Genomic DNA, 19,452 nt, shown 5'->3' on the forward strand with positions numbered 1-19,452 from the left:
AATTCAAATTCTTATACCACAAAAGGAAATAAAATGTCAAAATTAAACTTAGCTTTTAAAAAATAAAGGCCAGAAAGACAAACATGGTATGTACTCACTCACAAGTGGATAGTAGATGTAAAGCAAAGGATAACCAGACCACAATCTATATCCCCAGAGAAGCTAGGTAACAAGGAGGACCATAAGAGAGATGCACGGATCACCCTGGGAAGGGGAAACAGATAAGATTTCCTCAGTAAACAGGGGTGGGGAGGTGAGTAGAGGGGAGGGGATGGGGGTAAGAACACGAGGGAATGAGATGGTTGGGTTGGGGGAGGGACAGAATGGGAGAGCCATGAAGGAGGTATCTTGATAGAAGGAGTCATTATGGGGTTAGGGAGAAACCTGGTGCCTAGGGAAATTCCCAGGAATCCACAAGGATGACCCCAGCTAATACAGGGTATCTGAACTGGCCTTCCCCTGTAATCAGATTGGTGACTACCCTGTCTTCACAGAACCTTCATCCAGTAACTGATGGAAACAGATGCAGTGATCCACAGCCAAGCACAAGGCTGAGCTGCAGGAGTCCAGTCGAAGAGAGGGAGGAGGGATTATATGGGGGGGGGGTGTCAAGATCATGATGAGGAAACAGAGACAGCTGACATGAGCTCAAGGGAGTTCACAGACTCTAGAACAACAGCTGGGGACCCTGCATGGGATCTAACTAGGCCCTCTACATGTGGGCAACAGTTTGTGTAGCCTGATCTATCCCTAGTGGATGAACTGGCTTTTTTGAACCTATTCTATATGGTGGAATGCCTTGCTCAGCCTTGATGCAGTGGGGGAGGGGAGCTTGTCCTGCCTCAACTTCATGTGCAGGTTTTCTTGGCTCCCATAGGAGGCCTTACCCTTTCTGAGGAGACTATGGTGGGGGGGATGTGGAGAGGGAGGGAGGGAGAGAGGGAGAGAGGGAGAGAGAACTGTGATTGGTATTAAAATGAATAAAACATTTAAAATAAAAAATAAAGGCAAATAATAAATAACAATTCCAAATGGATCTAAGACCTTAGTGCAAAATGTGAAACTTTGAAACTGCCAAAGGAAAATGCTTCCACATATAAGCATAGAAAGCCACAGTCTGGAGAGAGCTCCAATAGCTCAGAAATAATAGCAAGAGTTGACAAATTGAATTGCATTATATTAAAACTGTTCTGGAGACCAAAAGAAACAATGCTCAGAGTGAAAACAACAAATACAAAACAGAGAGCCTCTGCCAGCTAAATTCTTAGAGGACTGATATTTAGAATATATTTAGAAATCAAAAGTTGAACCCTAAAACTTAAGTCATCCAACCAATAAACAGACAAATCAATTGGACGGACACTTCTCAAAGATGAAGTAGAGGGGCTAGAACAATGGATCAATGATTAACTTCCCAGCACCCACAGGGTGGCTCACAACCACCTATAGCTCCAGTTCTGGGGTGTTGGGCACCCTTTTCTGACCTCTGAGGGCTTCTGCACTTACAAAGAAAACAGGTGGGTTCTTTGTTTTGTTTTGTTTTGTTTTGTTTTAAGATGAAGTACAACTGGCCAGCAAATACATGAATAATGTTCACCACCCTTAACTGTCAGAGAGAAACTTACCAGTGAGAGCTACAATGAGATTCCTTTTATAGAATTTTTGAGAATTTTAAAATGATGTATATATGAGCATGGAAGAGGGACCCTGGGTGAAGGAAGGGCCAGCAGTGCGAGGGGAGGAGACAAGAGAACAAGGCAAGGTAATAGAGGCTGAGTATGAGCCCAGAACATGAAGTACATGTAGGGAAATGTCACAACGAAATCCACTCTCTCGTACTGTGCTGAAGAAAGAACATAGATAACAACATCAAATACAAGATAGGAGAGCTACATGGTATCCCCAGGAGTCTGTCTAATCCTTTTCCATTGCCCTCCAGCCGGCTTTGGAGATTAGGCGGAGAGGGTGGGCAACTAACATTGATCACAGAGCCTTGTGACGTCAGTACTTTCAACATGCCAAGAACTATTTCTTACTGAGCTTAATAATAAAAAAAGATAGGATAATGCCGATCTCATTTATGGCTCGAAGAACAAAGTCCTTGTCCAATTCTGTGAACCAAAGACACAGATAACACGGGGGCAGGGGTTAGGATTTGTATAATAATAATTATCATTATTATTGTAAATATAATAAATTTAATTAAATAAAGTAAAACAAAGACTGGAAAAGGAAAACCAACCAGCACAGAAAATTACTGTACTGCTAAAGATGAAACCTGTGATGTGAAAAAGGAAAGGACTATCTGAGGGAGAGTAAGTGTCTTGATGCTCAAAGAAGAAAGCCATCCTGAAACAATGAAGAAGAGGGGATGACTGGAAAGTGCTTTTGACAGCTTCTTTTTCTCTTGGAAAGAGTAATGAAAAGTGTGGTACTTTCCTTAAGAATATCTAGAAAGCCTCAACTGTACAAATATCATGGGAAAGTACAGAGATGCGTCTAAAGGCTCCTGCCCTGGGTTCACAGTCTGGTGGGTCTAAGGGATTCTGTATCCAGCAACATCTGAAATGGTGACTCCAGCTGAAAGGTCCCTCAGAAGCTTCCTTGAGACTCTGGAAGAAGAAAGATTTGGGAGAAATGGAACTCCCACTGAGTAAAAAAACAGAAGAGGAAGAGGGACAGTTACCAGAGTGGCCCCATAGATCCTCTAGAAAAACAGATCCAACTGTCACTTACAGTTACCAGTGGTCTGTTCTTCTAACAGTGACCATCTGGTGGGTCCCAAGAGAAAAGGAGAAGCCCCGTGAAGTTACTGTATTTTCTAGCTTTTCTTTGCTATGACAAAAGCCCGATGCAAATGATTTAAAATAGGAAAAGATTCATTTTGTCCTACGGATTCCTAGGCTTCAGTCCATGGTTGGTTTGCTTCATTGCTGTGTGTCTATGGTGAGGGTGACCATTGTGGTGGCAAGAACATGTGATGGAGAGATTTCTTTGCATAGTGATGGCCAGTGAGCAGAATGGAAAGGAGAGATGAAGAGGTGCAGGCACACCCTCCCAAGGGTGTCTGCAGTGGTCACTTCCCCTCATTCCCATCACTTCCCAGTTACATCATCAGGGAATTCATTTCTTTTTTTGTTTTTTATTTTTTATATATTTGAATCACAAACAAGATTGAATTACATGACGATCCCAGTTCCCTTCTCCCTCCCTTCCTCCTCTACCACCCCCTCAACTAAAATCCTACCTATCATATGTCCTTTCTTCTAATCTACACCTGACTCAAAATTTCTGCTTCCTCATGACCTCTGCATCCTTCCTTTTCTTCCCTTCTCATTCTTGTAGCTTCCTTCCCCCTCATCCCATGTTCTCAATTTTCTCAGGGGATGCTGACCCTTTCCCCTTCTCCAGAGGACAAAGTTTGTCTCTTTTAGGGTCTTCCTTGTTTACTAGTTTCTCTGGCAGTGTGGATTGTGGGATGTTAATCCCTTACTCTATGTCTAAAATCCACATATGAGTGAGTACATACCATGTTTGTCTTTTTGTGACTGGGTTACCTCGCTCAGAATGGTTTCTTCTAGTTCCATCCATTTTCCTGCAAATTTCAAGACTCCATTGGTTTTTTCTGCTGAGTAGTACTCCATTGTGTAAATGTACTACATTTTCTCTATCCATTCTTCAGTTGAGGGGCATCTAGGCTGCTTCCAGTTTCTGGCTATTACAAACAGTGCTGCTATGAACATGGTTGAACAGATGTCCTTGTTGTATGAATGTGCTTCTTTTGGGTATATGCCTAGGAGTGGAATTGCTGGATCTTGTGGCAGACTCATTCCCATTTTCTTGAGAAATCGCCATACTGATTTCCAAAGTGCAGGGAATTCATTTCTAATGGATCAACTCACTGATGATGTCAGAGGTATCAGCATACAATACCTTCTCAGTTATGGGTTCCTCAAGATGAGGGCCAAGCTTTCCACATGTGAACCATTCCCAGGGCACATCATATCCAAACCATGCTGCAACTAAAACTCGGGAGCCTTGGAGTCCTCGTCTAGAGTAGTCATTGTTTAACTCCGTCTTCACTAAGACACTGTCTCCATATTTCCTATTCATCCATGGTATGGGTCAACAAGCCTTTACTTCCCATTGGTCACCTTCCCTGAGTTCTAAGCACCTCCTACTAATGAGTCTTCAAGTTTGTGCCTTTAGGAGGGGGTTATTGAGATCTTCTATGGCATTGGGTTTATCAGGATTTCTAAGAAGTGCCTTTTATACTCTATCTCCTTTCTCAATTTACTATTCCAGCAGCTTCCATCTCAAGGCTCACAGGTAAAGTACATGTGTAGAGGGCTAAGATGGAGTTAGCTTCAGCTAGTTATGTCCTATTGGAAAGGACATTCCCAGACCCAGGACACTGGCTGCGTGAGAACTGAGGATGCTGCATGGGGGAAATGTCTCCCTGTTTGTTGCTTTTCTGGGTGATTTGAACAGAGCACCTGACACTTAACACACCTGGAGTTCTTGTGCCTGTGGTGACTTTGGATCCAAAAACTCTTGCAGAGTCATATTTGTGTTTTCTCATTGGCAATCAATATGGCTCCTTTGTGGCCAGTTGGGGTCTTGTGTGCTGCCTGCATGGACACTCTGGTGGGGGAAGAATCCAAGAGCAGAGTCTGCACTTGCAATGGGAATGGCAAGCCTGCCACTTGGGAGAAGTAAGGGGAGTGTGGATGAACACAACATAGACCAGTATGTTTCTATGCAGAGTCATCACTTTTCTCCTTGTGGAAATACACAAGCATTTGGTTCAAATAGGGGTACTTTCCTCTGTCTTATTTAATAAACTTTTAATTTTTCTGATTTTTTTGTGCTGAAAAATCATATCCAATTATTCATATAAGGTTAAATATTTCTTAGACTCCTAAAGATATAATTTCATGCTTAAAAAAGAATATTACTTTTCTGGAGTTTTGGGGTTGATTTTCTGATTTAATTCAATTGATTCCTAACATATTGGTTGTTCTGGAACACTTGGAAACTCTTGATTACATGATAGCTTTCAAAACTAAGTTAAGGGATGGGGCTGCTGAGATGGCTCAGTGGTTAAGAGCACTGGTTGCTCTGTCAGAGGACCCAGGTTCAATTCCTCCCATCCACACAGCAGCTTACGATCATCTGTAACTCCAGTTACAGAGGATCAACGCCCTCTTCCGGCCTCCACAGGCACCGAACATATACGTGGCTCACAGCACACATTCAGGAAAAAATCCATATGCAGACAGAACACAAAAATTATTTTTAAAATTTGAGTTATAAATAAACTGAGATTTTAAGACATTAAATTAGAAACCACACCATATATGAAAGAATAAATATTGTTTCACTTGTATAAGCACCCAGGATGATAAGATTCATAGAGACACATAATGAATTAGTATATTATGAGTGACTGAGATGAGAGAGACATGTAGTGTTACATCATAGATTTGGATTGTAATTATGAAAAACATCTGCAGATAGACACTAGTGATATATATGAATGTACTTCATAGCATGAAGCTGAAAAATATTCACTATAGTAAATTTTATGTCACACATATTAAAATATAGGTTCTTCATTCATCTAGTTGTAGACTGGTTCTGTACACACAGGCACGGCATAAATGGCTGTATAACCAGCACAGCTTTGGGATTGACCTGACTGGGGGCCATTACCGGAAATGAACAAAGGACAGAGATGCATCTTGAAAAGCTTGGATCAGGTGGGCCATGCACTCTAATGGAGACATACCAGCAACAGAAACTTAGTGTTGATTATATATGGCATGAAGGAGGAGGCAGGTAAGTTAATCTAGGTAGGAGGTCTCTGTAGGGGAGCAGTCTCAGGCTACAGTCCTCTGGATGAGGAAGCCGTGGTTGGTAGTTTCTGTACACACTGGTTTTAGCTAAAGGTCAACCATTCATCATCATCCATACTTGGGCCAAGTGAAAGCCTTGTCGTTCCCATGGGGCTGAGGCACCGGCACCCCTGACATGGTCTTGCACATGTCAACAGTACGCGTTCACCCAGGACTTCATTCACTCCACACAGGTGCTGAGCTAGGGGAGATAAATTTGGATGGATTTCTGTAGTCCCATGATATTCATACACTTTAGGTTTGTGGCCTATCCTTAAGATAATTTATCTAGTTATATTTTCCAGGTTGCCAAATTATCTTCTTGCATAGAATTAAGCAAAACTCTTAAATTTCCTTTTCTGTTCCCTAAGCATATTACTTCACAACTTCTGAGCCAGAGTTTGCTACCCTTGTTAATAATAAAATGTTTTCAAAAGGAAAATGTGATATATTTTTAAAAATTATCCAGGAAGAGTTTTACTGCCATTCTTCAGTATTCAATATGTATGACTTATTCTTGACTTGTTTTTCTATTCTTTCTTTTTTTTCAGATTTTTTTATTTGAATTAGAAACAAGATTGTTTTACATGACAATCCCAATTCCCTTCTCCCTCCCTTCCTCCCCTACCACTCCCCAAACTGAAACCCTACCTATCACATAGCCTTTCTTCTATTCTTCCCTGACTCAACCTTTCTGCTCCCTCATGTCCTCTGCATCCTTCCTCTTCTCCCCTTCTCATTCTTGTAGCTCCCTCCCCCTCTTCCCTTGCTCTCAATTTGCTCAGGAGATCTTGTCCCTTTCCCCTTCTCCAGGGGACCATGTATGTCTCTCTTAGGGTCCTCCTTGTTTACTCGCTTCTCTGGCAGTGTGGATTGTAGGCTGGTAATCCTTTACTCTATGACTAAAATCCGCATATGAGTGAGTACATACCATGTTGTCTTTTTGTGATTGGGTTACCTTGCTCAGGATGATTTCTTCGAGTTCCATCCATTGCAAATTTCAAGATTCCATTGTTTGTTTGTTTGTTTGTTTGTTTTTTTCCGATGAGTAGTACTTCATTGCGTAAATGTACCACATTTTCTCTATCCATTCTTTGGTTGAGGGGCATCTAGGCTGTTTCCAGTTTCTGGCTATTACAAATAGTGCTGCTATGAACATCATTGAACAGATGTCCTTGTTGTATGAATGTGTTCTTTTGGGTATATGCCTAAGACTGGAATTGCTAAATCTTGTGATAGACTCATTCCCATTTTCCTGAGGAGTCACCATACTGATTTCCCAACCTGTTTTTCTATTCTTTCAATTGCTCTTTTCTCTTTTCATTTTTTCCAGTATATTGAATGTTTCAATTTAAACTTTCATTTCAATGAGTTCTTTTCTGGAATGTATAGCATAATTACATGGAATTTGTGACCTTCAACTTCCTGATTTTTGTTGACACATTTTATCTCTAAGTTTTATCTGCATTTTTAAAAAGAAATTTACTCTTAATTCAGAAATATGGTTAAAGTTCTTAGACGCTTTCCTTATTACCTCCAATTGAAGCATTTCCTGGATTTTTTCCTGGGAGGTGGGCAGGGTTGAGTGGGCACAGTAAGTGATTTTATAATAGAATCATTTCAGGATGACTCACTGGTCCCCCAAGGGAAACAGTTACTTCCCTGAGACAGAGACCAGCTCAGTAAGAGATCAGAGTGGCTCAGTGTAAAACCACCTAACTCACATGTTTTATCTTACATTTATTTTATTCATGTTCTTTTCATAAGGACCTAGTTTGGATGTTTGTTTGCCTCTTCCATACAGCACTACCCAGAGTGTTGGGTGGGATGGTTGGAAATATGTTTTTAAGTAGACTTCCTCCCAGAACTACTTCCGTATGGCTGTGAGTGTAAAGGGGAACACTGCAGAGATGTTCTCTTCTTCCAAGGAGAGTGTCGTCCTTTTGAGTGTGTGTCTGAGTCACCAATGCCATAATGAGCCCTTTCTATTGTTCTCACGGTTGTGTAAAGCTTTGTTTCTAAACCAGAAGGCAAGCCTTCCATCTTGTCTCAGAATACCAATGACATGACCAGCAGCAATAAGTATTCACCACAGCCCATTGCTAGTGCAGCTGTATAACACTCCCATCAGAGATCTCTGTTAAAATACTGGGTTTTAGTTTTTGTTGGATTCCATGGCATACACAGTAAGGAAACCAACACTCTTTGTTGTTTTTTTTCAAAAGTGATTCCTATTGGCATTCAGTTGCTGTAATGCTTCTCCCTTTAAAGTGTCTCTGCACGTCATCTGGCTTTCCAGATACACCCCCAAGCTCATTCTCCTGCACACACACACACACACACACACACACACACACTACTTGAAAATGCTACAGCTAACAAACCATCACAACCATGAGGGTCTTGTCTTACCAGTGTTTCCAGAAGAAACTAATCATAAAAGCAAGCACCCATGTTTCTCTTAGATAAACATAGACATTGGCACGTCAGTGCTGACAGTTATATAGCTCAGAGCTACTTTTGGATGTTGATATGCCCAGATTATTTTTTCCCAGAGCTGAGGTTTGAATCAAGAGCTTCAAACATGCTGGGCCAGTGGTGTGCCACACAGCTACACCTTCAACCTCTCCATTTATTCTTCAAAATTTCTATTTGGGGTTTCCTTGTGTTCAGTTCTCTCCTACGTTGCTTTACACACGGGAATGCTCCTTTGCATGTAAATGAGAAGCTATGTCAAACTCAATGTAAAACAAGCAGCTTCATGAGCTTCTGTGGGACAGCAAGCTACACAATGCCATGTGGAAAGAGCACTACCGCACTGTGACTGGGGAAACTTGATGAGGCCCTGGCTACTTTCAGAGCATGATAAAAAAAAAAAAAAAAAGAAGTCCCTGCTCCACTCTACTCTGGATTTTCTTTGAAAATGCAAAGAGTATGTGATAAACTCAGGAAGGTTGATAAATATTTGCTGAGGCTTATGACAGAAAAACATTGCGTCCCTGCACTAAATCCCTGGGAACATTACCAATGTCCCCAACTGCGCATAGGGGAGGAAGTTGACATTTAGAGATAATAAAAAGGGGGGGCAGTGTCTTTTGTAGCTTCAGCCACATCAATGGTACACCCAGCTAAAAAACATATAAATGAGCAACTCTGCTCAGTGCTCAGTGAAGGCCCCTTCTTGACAAGATGAAGTCCCCAGTCTTCATCCTTTCTCTGCTCCTCATTCTGGAAAGACAGGCATCTGTGGTCGGATTCTATGGTGAGTATACAGATGGTGGCTACAGGGCAAGTCACTCAGCCGGGGTGTCCTTAAGGGTGCTCTGGGAGTGAGCAGATCCTTCGAAAGGGTGGTCTTTTTGATGAGACTCAATTCTTCTCTACCCAAATCCAAATCCCTTGTGGGAACATCAGCAGTTTTATGAGGAAAATTTTGGAAGGAGCGATGCAGATTATATAACAAACGTTCTTATGAATTACTAGGGGAAACAAAAGGCGGCAGCTTCACCAAAGGCGGCAGCTTCACCAAAGGCGGCAGCTTCACCAAAGGTGGCAGTTTCACCAGCGGCGGCAGCTTCACCAAAGGCGGCAGTTTCACCAAAGGCGGCAGCTTCACCAAAGGCGGCTTCACGAGTAGTTCGTCAGAATTTATGAAAGGTCATGTCAATTACGGGCTCAAAGGAGCAAGTGAAGATGCAGCCGAAGAAAGTGTTTTCTTGCAGACAAAGCATCAAGCGTATGACCAGGGTAATGGCATGACACACACACGTCTTTCACAAGAACATACAGGTGTAAAGGGGGCTTCACTTTGTCGTATAGGACAAATGTCCCAACTAAAATCCCAAGAATCCCAAGTAAAATCCTTTGGACAAGTGAAATCTCATGAATCGCAATTGAAATCATCGTATGGCCAACTAAAATCCGAAAATGCACAAGTAAAATCCTTTGGACAAGTGAAATCCTATGGACAAGTGAAATCCCATGAATCGCAACTGAAATCATCATATGGTCAACTAAAATCCCAAAGTGCCCAACTAAAATCCTATGGCCAGCTAAAATCCCAAGATGCCCAACTAAAATCCTATGGTCAGCTAAAATCCCAAGATGCCCAACTAAAATCCTTTAGTCAGCTAAAATCCCAAGATGCTCAACTAAAATCCTATGGCCAACTAAAATCCCAAGATGCCCAACTAAAATCCTTTGGCCAACAAAAATCCTATGGTGAAGAAGCTCAACTGAAATCCTATGGCCAACTAAAATTCCAAAATGCCCAACTAAAATCCTTTGGCCAACAAAAATCCTATGGTGAAGAAGCTCAACTGAAATCCTATGGCCAACTAAAATTCCAAGATGCCCAACTAAAATCCTATGGCCAGCTAAAATCCCAAGATGCCCAACTAAAATCCTATGGTCAGCTAAAATCCCAAGATGCCCAACTAAAATCCTATGGTCAGCTAAAATCCCAAGAAGCCCAACTAAAATCCTATGGTCAGCTAAAATCCCAAGACGCCCAATTAAAATCCTTTGGTCAGCTAAAATCCCAAGATGCCCAACTAAAATCCTTTGGCCAACAAAAATCCCTAAAAGGTTTCTCTCAACAAACTCAGCATAAAGGATTTGCTATGAATGAAGAACTATCACAAGTGCGCAAACAATATGATGAAGATGATGACCAGTCTGTACAACAAAAGTCTAGCCAACAGGTAAAAACAGGGGAAGACTTACAATTTGGACAACAACGCCAATTTGGACAAGAACACTCACAATCCTATAAAGGATATCTTGAACAATACAAAAAGAAATCACAAGACCACTATCAACAAAGAAAAGATTTTAATCAAGATGGCTATTTTACAAAGGGAGGGGCAGACCTATATCAAGTTCAGCTTAAAGGATAATATAGTCATCGACCAACTAAAGACCAAGATCGTTATCAAGGTATGTTTCTACCACATAGGAGACATATTTATCCCAATGTTTACGTGTAGTATATAAGGAAGCCCTGGGTTCATTATGGGATTGATACCAATTTGTTCTCATCAATAGAAGCGTTCTGTTACAAACTTTTAGAAATATGCTGAGCAACCCTGGTAAAATGAGCACTAGGCATGATAGAGGCAGAGCAAGCTACCCAGTTAACAACAGATCCTGAACTCCTAAACGAAGGGAGTATTTTTCAATGATTTTTCAAACATAGATAGAGTTTATATTATTAAGTATGTACCACATATGCAATCATATTTAACATTTTGATGAAATCTAACTTTTTCTACACTTTGACTTGCTTATATTGGTATAAGGTATTATTGCAGATGATCTTTCTCCACACCAGTGAGTGTTCCTGAGTCCCTGTTACCTTCATTTTCTATCAGGAATCAGGGGGCTTAGGATTTCCATCAAATGGAAGACATGATTACAAAGATATCTGTTTGGGGCAGACACTATCTTCAATTGTGTGCCCAATGATGAGCCTGTCCCAGGCTTATGACCATGTTAGTGGCCCTGGTTAAGCTCAGCTGGCCATAAAACAAAACAAAAAGACGTGATTGTGAGAAGGGGACTCATAGGGAGGAGTAGGGGTAATAGGGATGAGTGGGAGATACAAGGGTGGGATTGGCAGTGATTAGACTGCACTACATATGTGTATGAGATTCTCAAAGAATGAAGTTAGTAAAAGGTCATTTTGTTCAAAAGTGAACACAAGGCAGTAAGTGTCCAGGTTACTGCTGGACATTGGCAACATTGGAGGAGATAATGTTCACTGCTTTGTTTGCAATGAGAGTGCATTAAGAAAGGGAGAGCACCAAACACCAGGGACACACTTGGGGTCCATTGGAGTCATTAGTGACTGAGCACCCTAATCTGTAGAAGCTGGCTCTAGTAGACTTGAAAGAGGCAGACAGTGGTTCATCTACGCCTCAACTTCTGACTGCCCTCATTTACCCATTCTCCTCCTAGGACTCACCTCACCAGAGTCAAGTCTCTGCTACCTTCCAGATGCCTCCTGCAATGGGGTCCCAGATCTCTGGTTCATGGACAACCCTCTACTCACATTCGCTTTTCTGTAGGACTTCTAACCCCGGAGCTTCCTCAAATGCTTGCTTACCAATAAAAATATAACTTTCTGCATCACTTGCTTTTGTTTACTGAGATCTGATTCCTACCACTGTCTGGGTTTGGGAACACTCCTAATGGGCAGTTCCAAAAGGACGAGACATCTGTGTAGTATTGGAGCAAAATCCACATTGGTAGATGTCTGGGTTACAAAAATAAAGGTGCTAGAACTGTGGCAGTCATCCTGTGAGCCACCTGAAGTCAACTTTACCATCCCCTACAACTCTTTTTCTAGTGGGTCTTCAGAAACTGACTGGCAGAATTAAGAGTTCACTGGCCCAAGGGGGTTGGTTTCCAGTTCCAGCTCTGCCATAGAAACACAGATTTTCAGGCTGGAGATGGCTCAGCCATTAAGGGCTAGGCTGGCAACTAAAAATATTTTTAAAAATATCAATTTTCAATTAAATTTGTTTTCTCTCTCAGCATCAGCCCACCATTTACATATGGGAAAGTTTCCTTTAACTCTTTTTAACTTCATGAAATTAAGTAAGGCTTTGACACTTATATAGTCCCACAGCCAGGAACTGAACTGTGAGGTTACTTACTAATATATTTGGTACTTATGGGGAAAGTAGAAGGACTCTGAGCATGTGCAGGTCACAGGGACACTTTCACTTTATTCTGGAAGTTTAGTCCTTCATTAGGTACAGAGAGGGGGGGAGATTCTTCTTTGCCACAGAGTCAAAGGGCTTGGTTACCATCTCTGGATAGAAACACAGAATTCTTCGGAAGTCTGAAAGAAGAATGAATACAGAGAGTTAGCATGTAACAAGGGACCAATGCCTCACTCAGACACCATAGGCTATCAAATAAAAAACCTCCTGCCTGGTATGGGTTACCTCTTTTTGAGTTGTGGCCCCTTGATCCCACCCTCAAAATTACAAACCACTGCCATTGATTCTAGTTACCCTTACCATAAAGTTATGGCAAGACTCCACCACTGAAGACACCACATACCTGAGTCACAGGACACAGAGAAATGAAGCTGGCACTGACCTGGAAGCTTCATCCTACTGGCTAGCTTTCACAATGCTGAAAGATGCTACACATGCTTACTAGAGAGAAAAAGTCATCAACACTGTTACCCAGCTGTGAACCCTATGAACTAGAATAACAAAATTGGCCTGCTAAGATAAGCCCACTAGTGAAATAGTGACCAAGTCCCACTCCACAAGATGGAACCAATGCCTGGTACTATCAACTGTGTCCAAAAGCTGTAGAACATACATACTTGTCCTGCATTCATTCCATAAATTTATTCTGAAAGTACATTACTTACATATTTTCACAATCTGTAAAAGGAAAATAATTTTGTCCAGAATCAACCAAACCATAACTACCATAGACTATTTAAGTGATAATAAATAATATATTTAGTTTCAAGAGTAGGATGTTAAAAGATCAATAATTTAGGAGTAAAAAATAAAATTTTCACATGTGAGAAGAACAGACACTAGCTGGAGCTGGGGCTGAGACTAACTCAGCTGATAAAATGCTTACTAAGCATGAAAGAGGCCCAAAGTTCAATTCGCAGCCTGTTATATACACCTGCAATACCAGAATTCAGGAAGTAGGGGCAAGCTGACCAGAAGCTCAGAATCACCCTCGCCTCAACTATTAGCAAATTCTAGGCCAACCTCAGTGCATTAGTCAGGGTTCTCTATCAGAACTGATAGGACGAATATGGTGAGAGAAGAGAGGAGGAGGAGGAGAAGGAGAGAGGGAGAGAGGGAGGGAGAGGGAGAGGGAGGGAAGAGAGACAGAGAGAGAGAGGGAGAGAGAGGGAGAGACAGAGAGAGAGAGAGAGAGGAAGAGGGAGAGGGAGAGGGAGGGAAGAGAGACAGAGAGACAGAGAGAGAGAGAGAGGGAGGGAGAGACAGAGACAGAGATAGGGAGAGGAAGAGAGGGAGAGGGAGAGAGGGGGAGAGGGAGAGAGAGAGGGAGAGGGAGAGAGGGAGAGAGGGAGAGAGAGAGGGAGAGAGAAGGAGAGAGGAAGAGGGAGAGAGAGGGAGAGGGAGAGGGAGAGAGAGAGAGAGGGAGAGGGAGAGACAGAGGGAGAGGGAATCTTCCAGGCTGTGGTCTAAGTAGTCTAACAATGGCTATCTCCTGGTATGGTACCGGATGGAATCCAAGAGGATTACTAACGAGCTGCTGGTCTTCAGTCTATGTTGAAATCCCAAAGAAGTGGCTTCTAATACTGGTGAAGGAGTGCCTCAGAGACTGGATAGATGGACTTGCCAGCACGAGTGAGGGCAAGCAAGCAAAAAGCAAAAGCTTCCTTCTTCCACACCAGGTGGTATGGCCCAGATTTAGAGTGAGTCTATCTACAACACATGATCCAATCAAGAAAAGGCATGCCTAGCTGCTTGAGTTTTAGTTGATTCTATCAGTCAAGTTTGACAACCAAGATTAGCCATCACACTCAGAAACAGAAAGGTGTGTGTGTGTGTGTGTGTGTGTGTGTGTGTGTGTGTGTGTGTGTATACACATATGCGTGTGTTATCAGAAGCCAAGGTTAGATTATTACAGTCTGAATTGGCAGTGCAGTCCCCCCACAAATATATGTTTAATGTTATTTGCCAGTGATGATATTTGTAAATAAAAGTCTTTAGAAAGAAAGAGCCTAAAGCTGGGTGGGTAGGGATTTGGGAAGGGTCTGGGAAGAATTGGGGGAGGGAAAAACAATCAAAATACATTGAATTTTAAACTAACTATAAATAAATAAATAAATAAATAAATATAACCATCAGAGGGAAAGTCAAACAGGACTAACTTTATCTTCTGTGCTATTGAATGGTAGTGCCCTCTTTTTTTTTTTTTTTTTTTTTTTTTTTTTTGCAGTTGGGCCTTACTATGCTGCCTAGGCCAGCCTTGAACTTGTGATGCTCCTGTCCCAACCTCATTGGTGCCTGGGATGACAGGGATGGGCAACCAAACCCAACTGCTGGTGTCCTTTTGAAAAGGATTCCCACTTTCTTTTTAAACTCACAGAAACAGTTGATGTAACCTAGTGAGAGCATGGAGACCCTAGTCATAAAGCTGGGGAAACAGCATTGGACTGAACCAAGCCCTCTGAATATGGGCGCCAATTAGGAGGCCAAGACAGTCTATGGGACCTCTAACAGTGGAGCCAGTCTTTAACCCTAGAGCACAAATGGACTTTGGGAGCCCATTCCCTGTGGGGGGAGACTATTGCAGCCCAGATACAGCAAGGAGGGCCTAGGCACTCCCCCAAATGACATGACAGACTTTGAAGGTCCCTGGTGCAGGGCCTCACTATCCCTGGGGAGGAGTTGGGAGGTGGGTTGGTGAGGAACATGGGAGGATGGGAGGGCGAGGGAATGGGGGATGGATATGTGAATATGAGTAGTAATTAAAGAATTTAGAAAAAAAGAAAAGGATTCCCTGAGAGCTGAGGTGCCTTATACGCATGTGGACCTGAGTTCAGTCCCCAGCACCCATGTAAAACTATCACACATGGTGGCGTTTACTTGCAAGCCTAGTGCTGTGGAGGCTAAGGCAGACAGGTCCCTGGAGGGCCTAGTTGGTAAGCTTCAGGTAGTGAAAAAGCCTGTCTCAAAGGGAGCAGATGGTCCTTATGAATAACAGCTGGGGTTGTCCCCTGGCTTTCACATTCATGCACAAGCAGCCGCTCACAAATGCACAAATCTTGCAGCTGTGTTCAAGAAGAATGCCTTGAGAAAGGCGATGCACCTACAAAGAATCCATACAAAGAGGAGAGGTTGGAACAATCCATTTAAAGTCTTTCTGGCTCCAGTTTCTTTCCATCTATTTCCAGAAAATGACATAATTTCATTCTTTACATCCAAATAAGATCCTATTGTGTATACGTACCAGATTTTTTTCATATTAATATACATATTAATTGTTGAGATTTAAGAGTATTTACACATCCCTAACAAATCTCTTAGGAGACTTGTGAGTTACAAATATTTTCTGACATTCTATATATTTTCCTTCCAATTTCTAATTGGTAACTTTTGAACAATAGTTATTAATTTCAGAAACCAAATTTATCTAAAAATTCTTTTTTATTTTATTAGTTCTAGTTAGGGAACAAGCTTATTTCAAGTCCCTTCTCCCTCTCCCTCCCCTCACCCCCAACCTTCCTCCCCCACCCCCAGCCACCCCCACCCCATCCACCCACCACTCCCCAGGCAGGGTAGGGCCCTCAACGGGGGCTCTGCAAAGTCCACCAAATCTTCCTGTGCTGGTCCTGGGCCCTTCCCCATGTGTCCAGGGCCAGAGTGTAACCCTTCACGTGGGATGGGCTCTCAAAGTCCCTTCTTGCACCAGGGAAAAATACTAATCCACTACCAGAGGCTCCCTGGAATGCAGAGGCCTCCTTATTGACATCCATGTTCAGGGGTCTGGATCAGTCTTGTACTGGCCTCCCAGACAGCATCTGGGGTCCATGTGCTCTCCCTTGTTCAGGTCAACTGTTCCTGTGGGTTTCTCCAACCTGGTACAGACCCCTTCGTTCTTCATTCCTCCCTCTCTTTAACTAAATTGCCGATTTCGGCTCAATGTATATCTGTGGATGTCTGTCTCTGCTTCCTTCAGCCACTGGGTGAGGGCTCTAGGAAGCATAAAGATAAATCATCAATCTCATTTTTGGGGAAGGGCTTTTGGGTTATCCTCTCCACCATTGCCTGGATTGTCAGATCGTGTTATCCTTGTAGGTCTCTGGAGATCTCCCTGATTCCAGATCTCTTCTCGGACCTATAGTGGCTCCCTCTGATATGGTATCTCTCATCCTGTTCTCTTTCCTCTATTCTTCCCCCAACTCAATGTTTCTGCCCCTCCATTTCCTCTCCTCTACTCCTCTTCTCTTGCTCTTATTGTAGCAGCTCCTTCCCCCCCCACCCTCATGCCCCCAATTAGTTCGGGAGTTCATGCCACTTCCATTCCGGGGGACCATTTATCCCTTAGAGTCTTTCATGTTTCCTACTTTCTTTGGTGAAGAGCATTATAGACTGGTAATCCTTTGCTCTATGTCTAAAATTCATATATCAGTGAGTATATACCATGTTTGTCTTTTTATGACTGGGTTACCTCACTCAGGATGGTTTCCTCTAGTTCCATCCATTTGCCTGCGAATTTCAAGATTCCATTGCTTTTTTCTGCTGAGTAGTACTCCATTGTATAGATGTACCACATTTTCTCAATCCATTCTTCAGTTGAGGGGCATCTAGGTTGCTTCCAGGTTCTGGCTATTACAAACAATGCTGCTATGAACATGGTTGAACATATGCCCTTGTTGTATGTACATGCACTATTTGGGTATATACCCAAGAAAGGAATGGCTGGATCTTGAGGTAGACTGATTCCCATTTTTCTGAGCAACAGCCATACTGATTTCCAGAGTGGTCTTACAAGTTCATACTCCCACCAGCAATGGAGGAGTGTTCCTTTTTCTCCACATCCTCTCCAGCATAGGTTGTCATTGGTATTTTTTATTTTAGCCATTCTGACAGGCATGAGGTGGTATCTCAGAGTTGTTTTGAGTTGCATTTCTCTGATGGCCAATGATTTTGAGCACTTTAAGTGTCTTTCAGCCATTTCAGATTCCTCTGTTGAGAATTTCCTATTTAGTTCTGCACCCCACTTTTTAATTTCATTGTTTGGTGTTTTGGTGGCTAGCTTCTTGAGCTCCTTATATATTTTGGAAATCAGTCCTCTGTCAGATGTGGGATCGGTGAAGATCTTTTCCCATTCTGTGGGTGGTCGTTTTGTCCTACTGACTGTTTCCTTTGCCTTGCAGAAGCTTCTCAGTTTCAGGAGGTCCCATTTATTAATTGCAGACCTCAGTGTCTGTGCTACTGGCGTAATGTTCAGGAAGCTGTCTCCTGTGCCAATTTGTTCAAGGGTAATTCCCACTTTCTCTTCTAGAAGATTCAGTGTGGCTGGATTTATGCTGAGATCTTTGATCCATTTGCACTTAAGTTTTGTGCATGGTGACAGGTATGGATCTACCTGAAATTTTCTGCATGTCCGAATCCAATTGTACCAGCACCATTTGTTGAAGATGTTATCTTTTTTCCATTGTATAGATTTAGCACCTTTGTCAAAAATAAGGTATCCATAGGTGCGTGGGTCAATATCAGGGTTTTCAATTCAATTCCATTGGTCTATCAGTCTATTTTTGTGCCAATACCAAGCTATTTTCAGAACTATGGCTCTATAATAGAGCTTGAAGTTAGGGATGGTGATGCCTCCAGAAGATCCTTTATTGTAAAGAGTTGTTTTGGCTATCCTGGGTTTTTTATTTTTCCATATAAAGTTGAGTATTGTTCTTTCAATGTCTGTGAAAAACTGTGTTGGGATTTTGATGGGGATTGTGTTGAATCTGTAGATTGCTTTTGGCAGGATTGCCATTTTTACTATGTTGATTCTACCTATCCAAGAGCATGGGAGATCTTTCCATTTTCTGGTGTCTTTAATTTCTTTCTTTAAAGTCTCAAAGTTCTTCTTGTACAGGTCTTTCACTTTTTTGGTTAGTGTTACCCCAAGATATTTTATGTTGCTTGTGGATATTGTGAAAGGTGATGTTTCCCTGATTTCTTTCTCATTGGATTTATCATCTGTATATAGTAGGGCTACTGATTTTTTTGAGTTAATTTTGTATCCTGCTACCTTGCTGAAGGTGTTTATCAGCCGTAGGAGTTCCCTGGTAGAGTTTTTCGGGTCACTAATGTAGACTATCATGTCGTCTGCAAATAGTGAAAGTTTGACTTCTTCCTTTCCAATTTGTATCCCTTTGATCCCCTTTTCTTGTCTTATTGCTATAGCCAGAACTTCAAGTACAATATTGAAGAGATATGGAGAGAGTGGACAGCCTTGTCTTGTTCCTGATTTTAGAGGAAACGCTTTGAGTTTCTCTCCATTTAGTTTGATGTTGGCTATTGGTTTGGTGTATATTGCGTTTATCATGTTTAGATATGTTCCTGTTATTCCTGTTCTCTCCAAGATCTTTATCATGAAGGGATGTTGGATTTTGTCAAAGGCTTTTTCAGCGTCTAGTGAGATGATCATGTGGTTTTTCTTTTTCAGTTTGTTTATATGGTGGATTACATTGATGGATTTTCGTATGTTGAACCATCCTTGCATCCCTGGGATGAAGCCTACTTGATCATGGTGGATGATTTTTCTGATATGTTCTTGGATTCGGTTGGCCAATATTTTATTGAGTATTTTAGCATCGATGTTCATGAGGGATATCGGTCTGTAGTTCTCTTTCTTAGTCATATCTTTGTGTGGCTTGGGTATCAAAGTGATTGTAGCCTCGTAGAAAGAGTTTGGCAATATCCCATTTGCTTCTATTGTGCGGAACAGTTTGAGGAGTACTGGAATTAGCTCTTGTTTGAATTTCTGGTAGAATTCTGCAGTGAAGCCATCTGGCCCTGGGCTTTTTTTGGTT

General features: G+C 42.0%; 1 protein-coding gene across 1 annotated transcript; it reads left to right on the forward strand.

The window, feature by feature from the left end:
* Positions 1-9,086: 9,086 nt before the first annotated feature.
* Semg1 (semenogelin 1) lies at positions 9,087-10,795 on the forward strand. Its single transcript, XM_035446283.1, has 3 exons — positions 9,087-9,159; positions 9,501-10,202; positions 10,404-10,795. The coding sequence occupies exons 1-3, from the start codon at positions 9,087-9,089 to the stop codon at positions 10,793-10,795; spliced, it is 1,167 nt and encodes a 388-aa protein (XP_035302174.1).
* Positions 10,796-19,452: the final 8,657 nt, after the last annotated feature.

The sequence above is a fragment of the Cricetulus griseus genome, chromosome 6 (assembly GCF_003668045.3).
Source record: "Cricetulus griseus strain 17A/GY chromosome 6, alternate assembly CriGri-PICRH-1.0, whole genome shotgun sequence".
In the NCBI taxonomy this organism is placed as follows: Eukaryota; Metazoa; Chordata; class Mammalia; order Rodentia; family Cricetidae; genus Cricetulus; species Cricetulus griseus.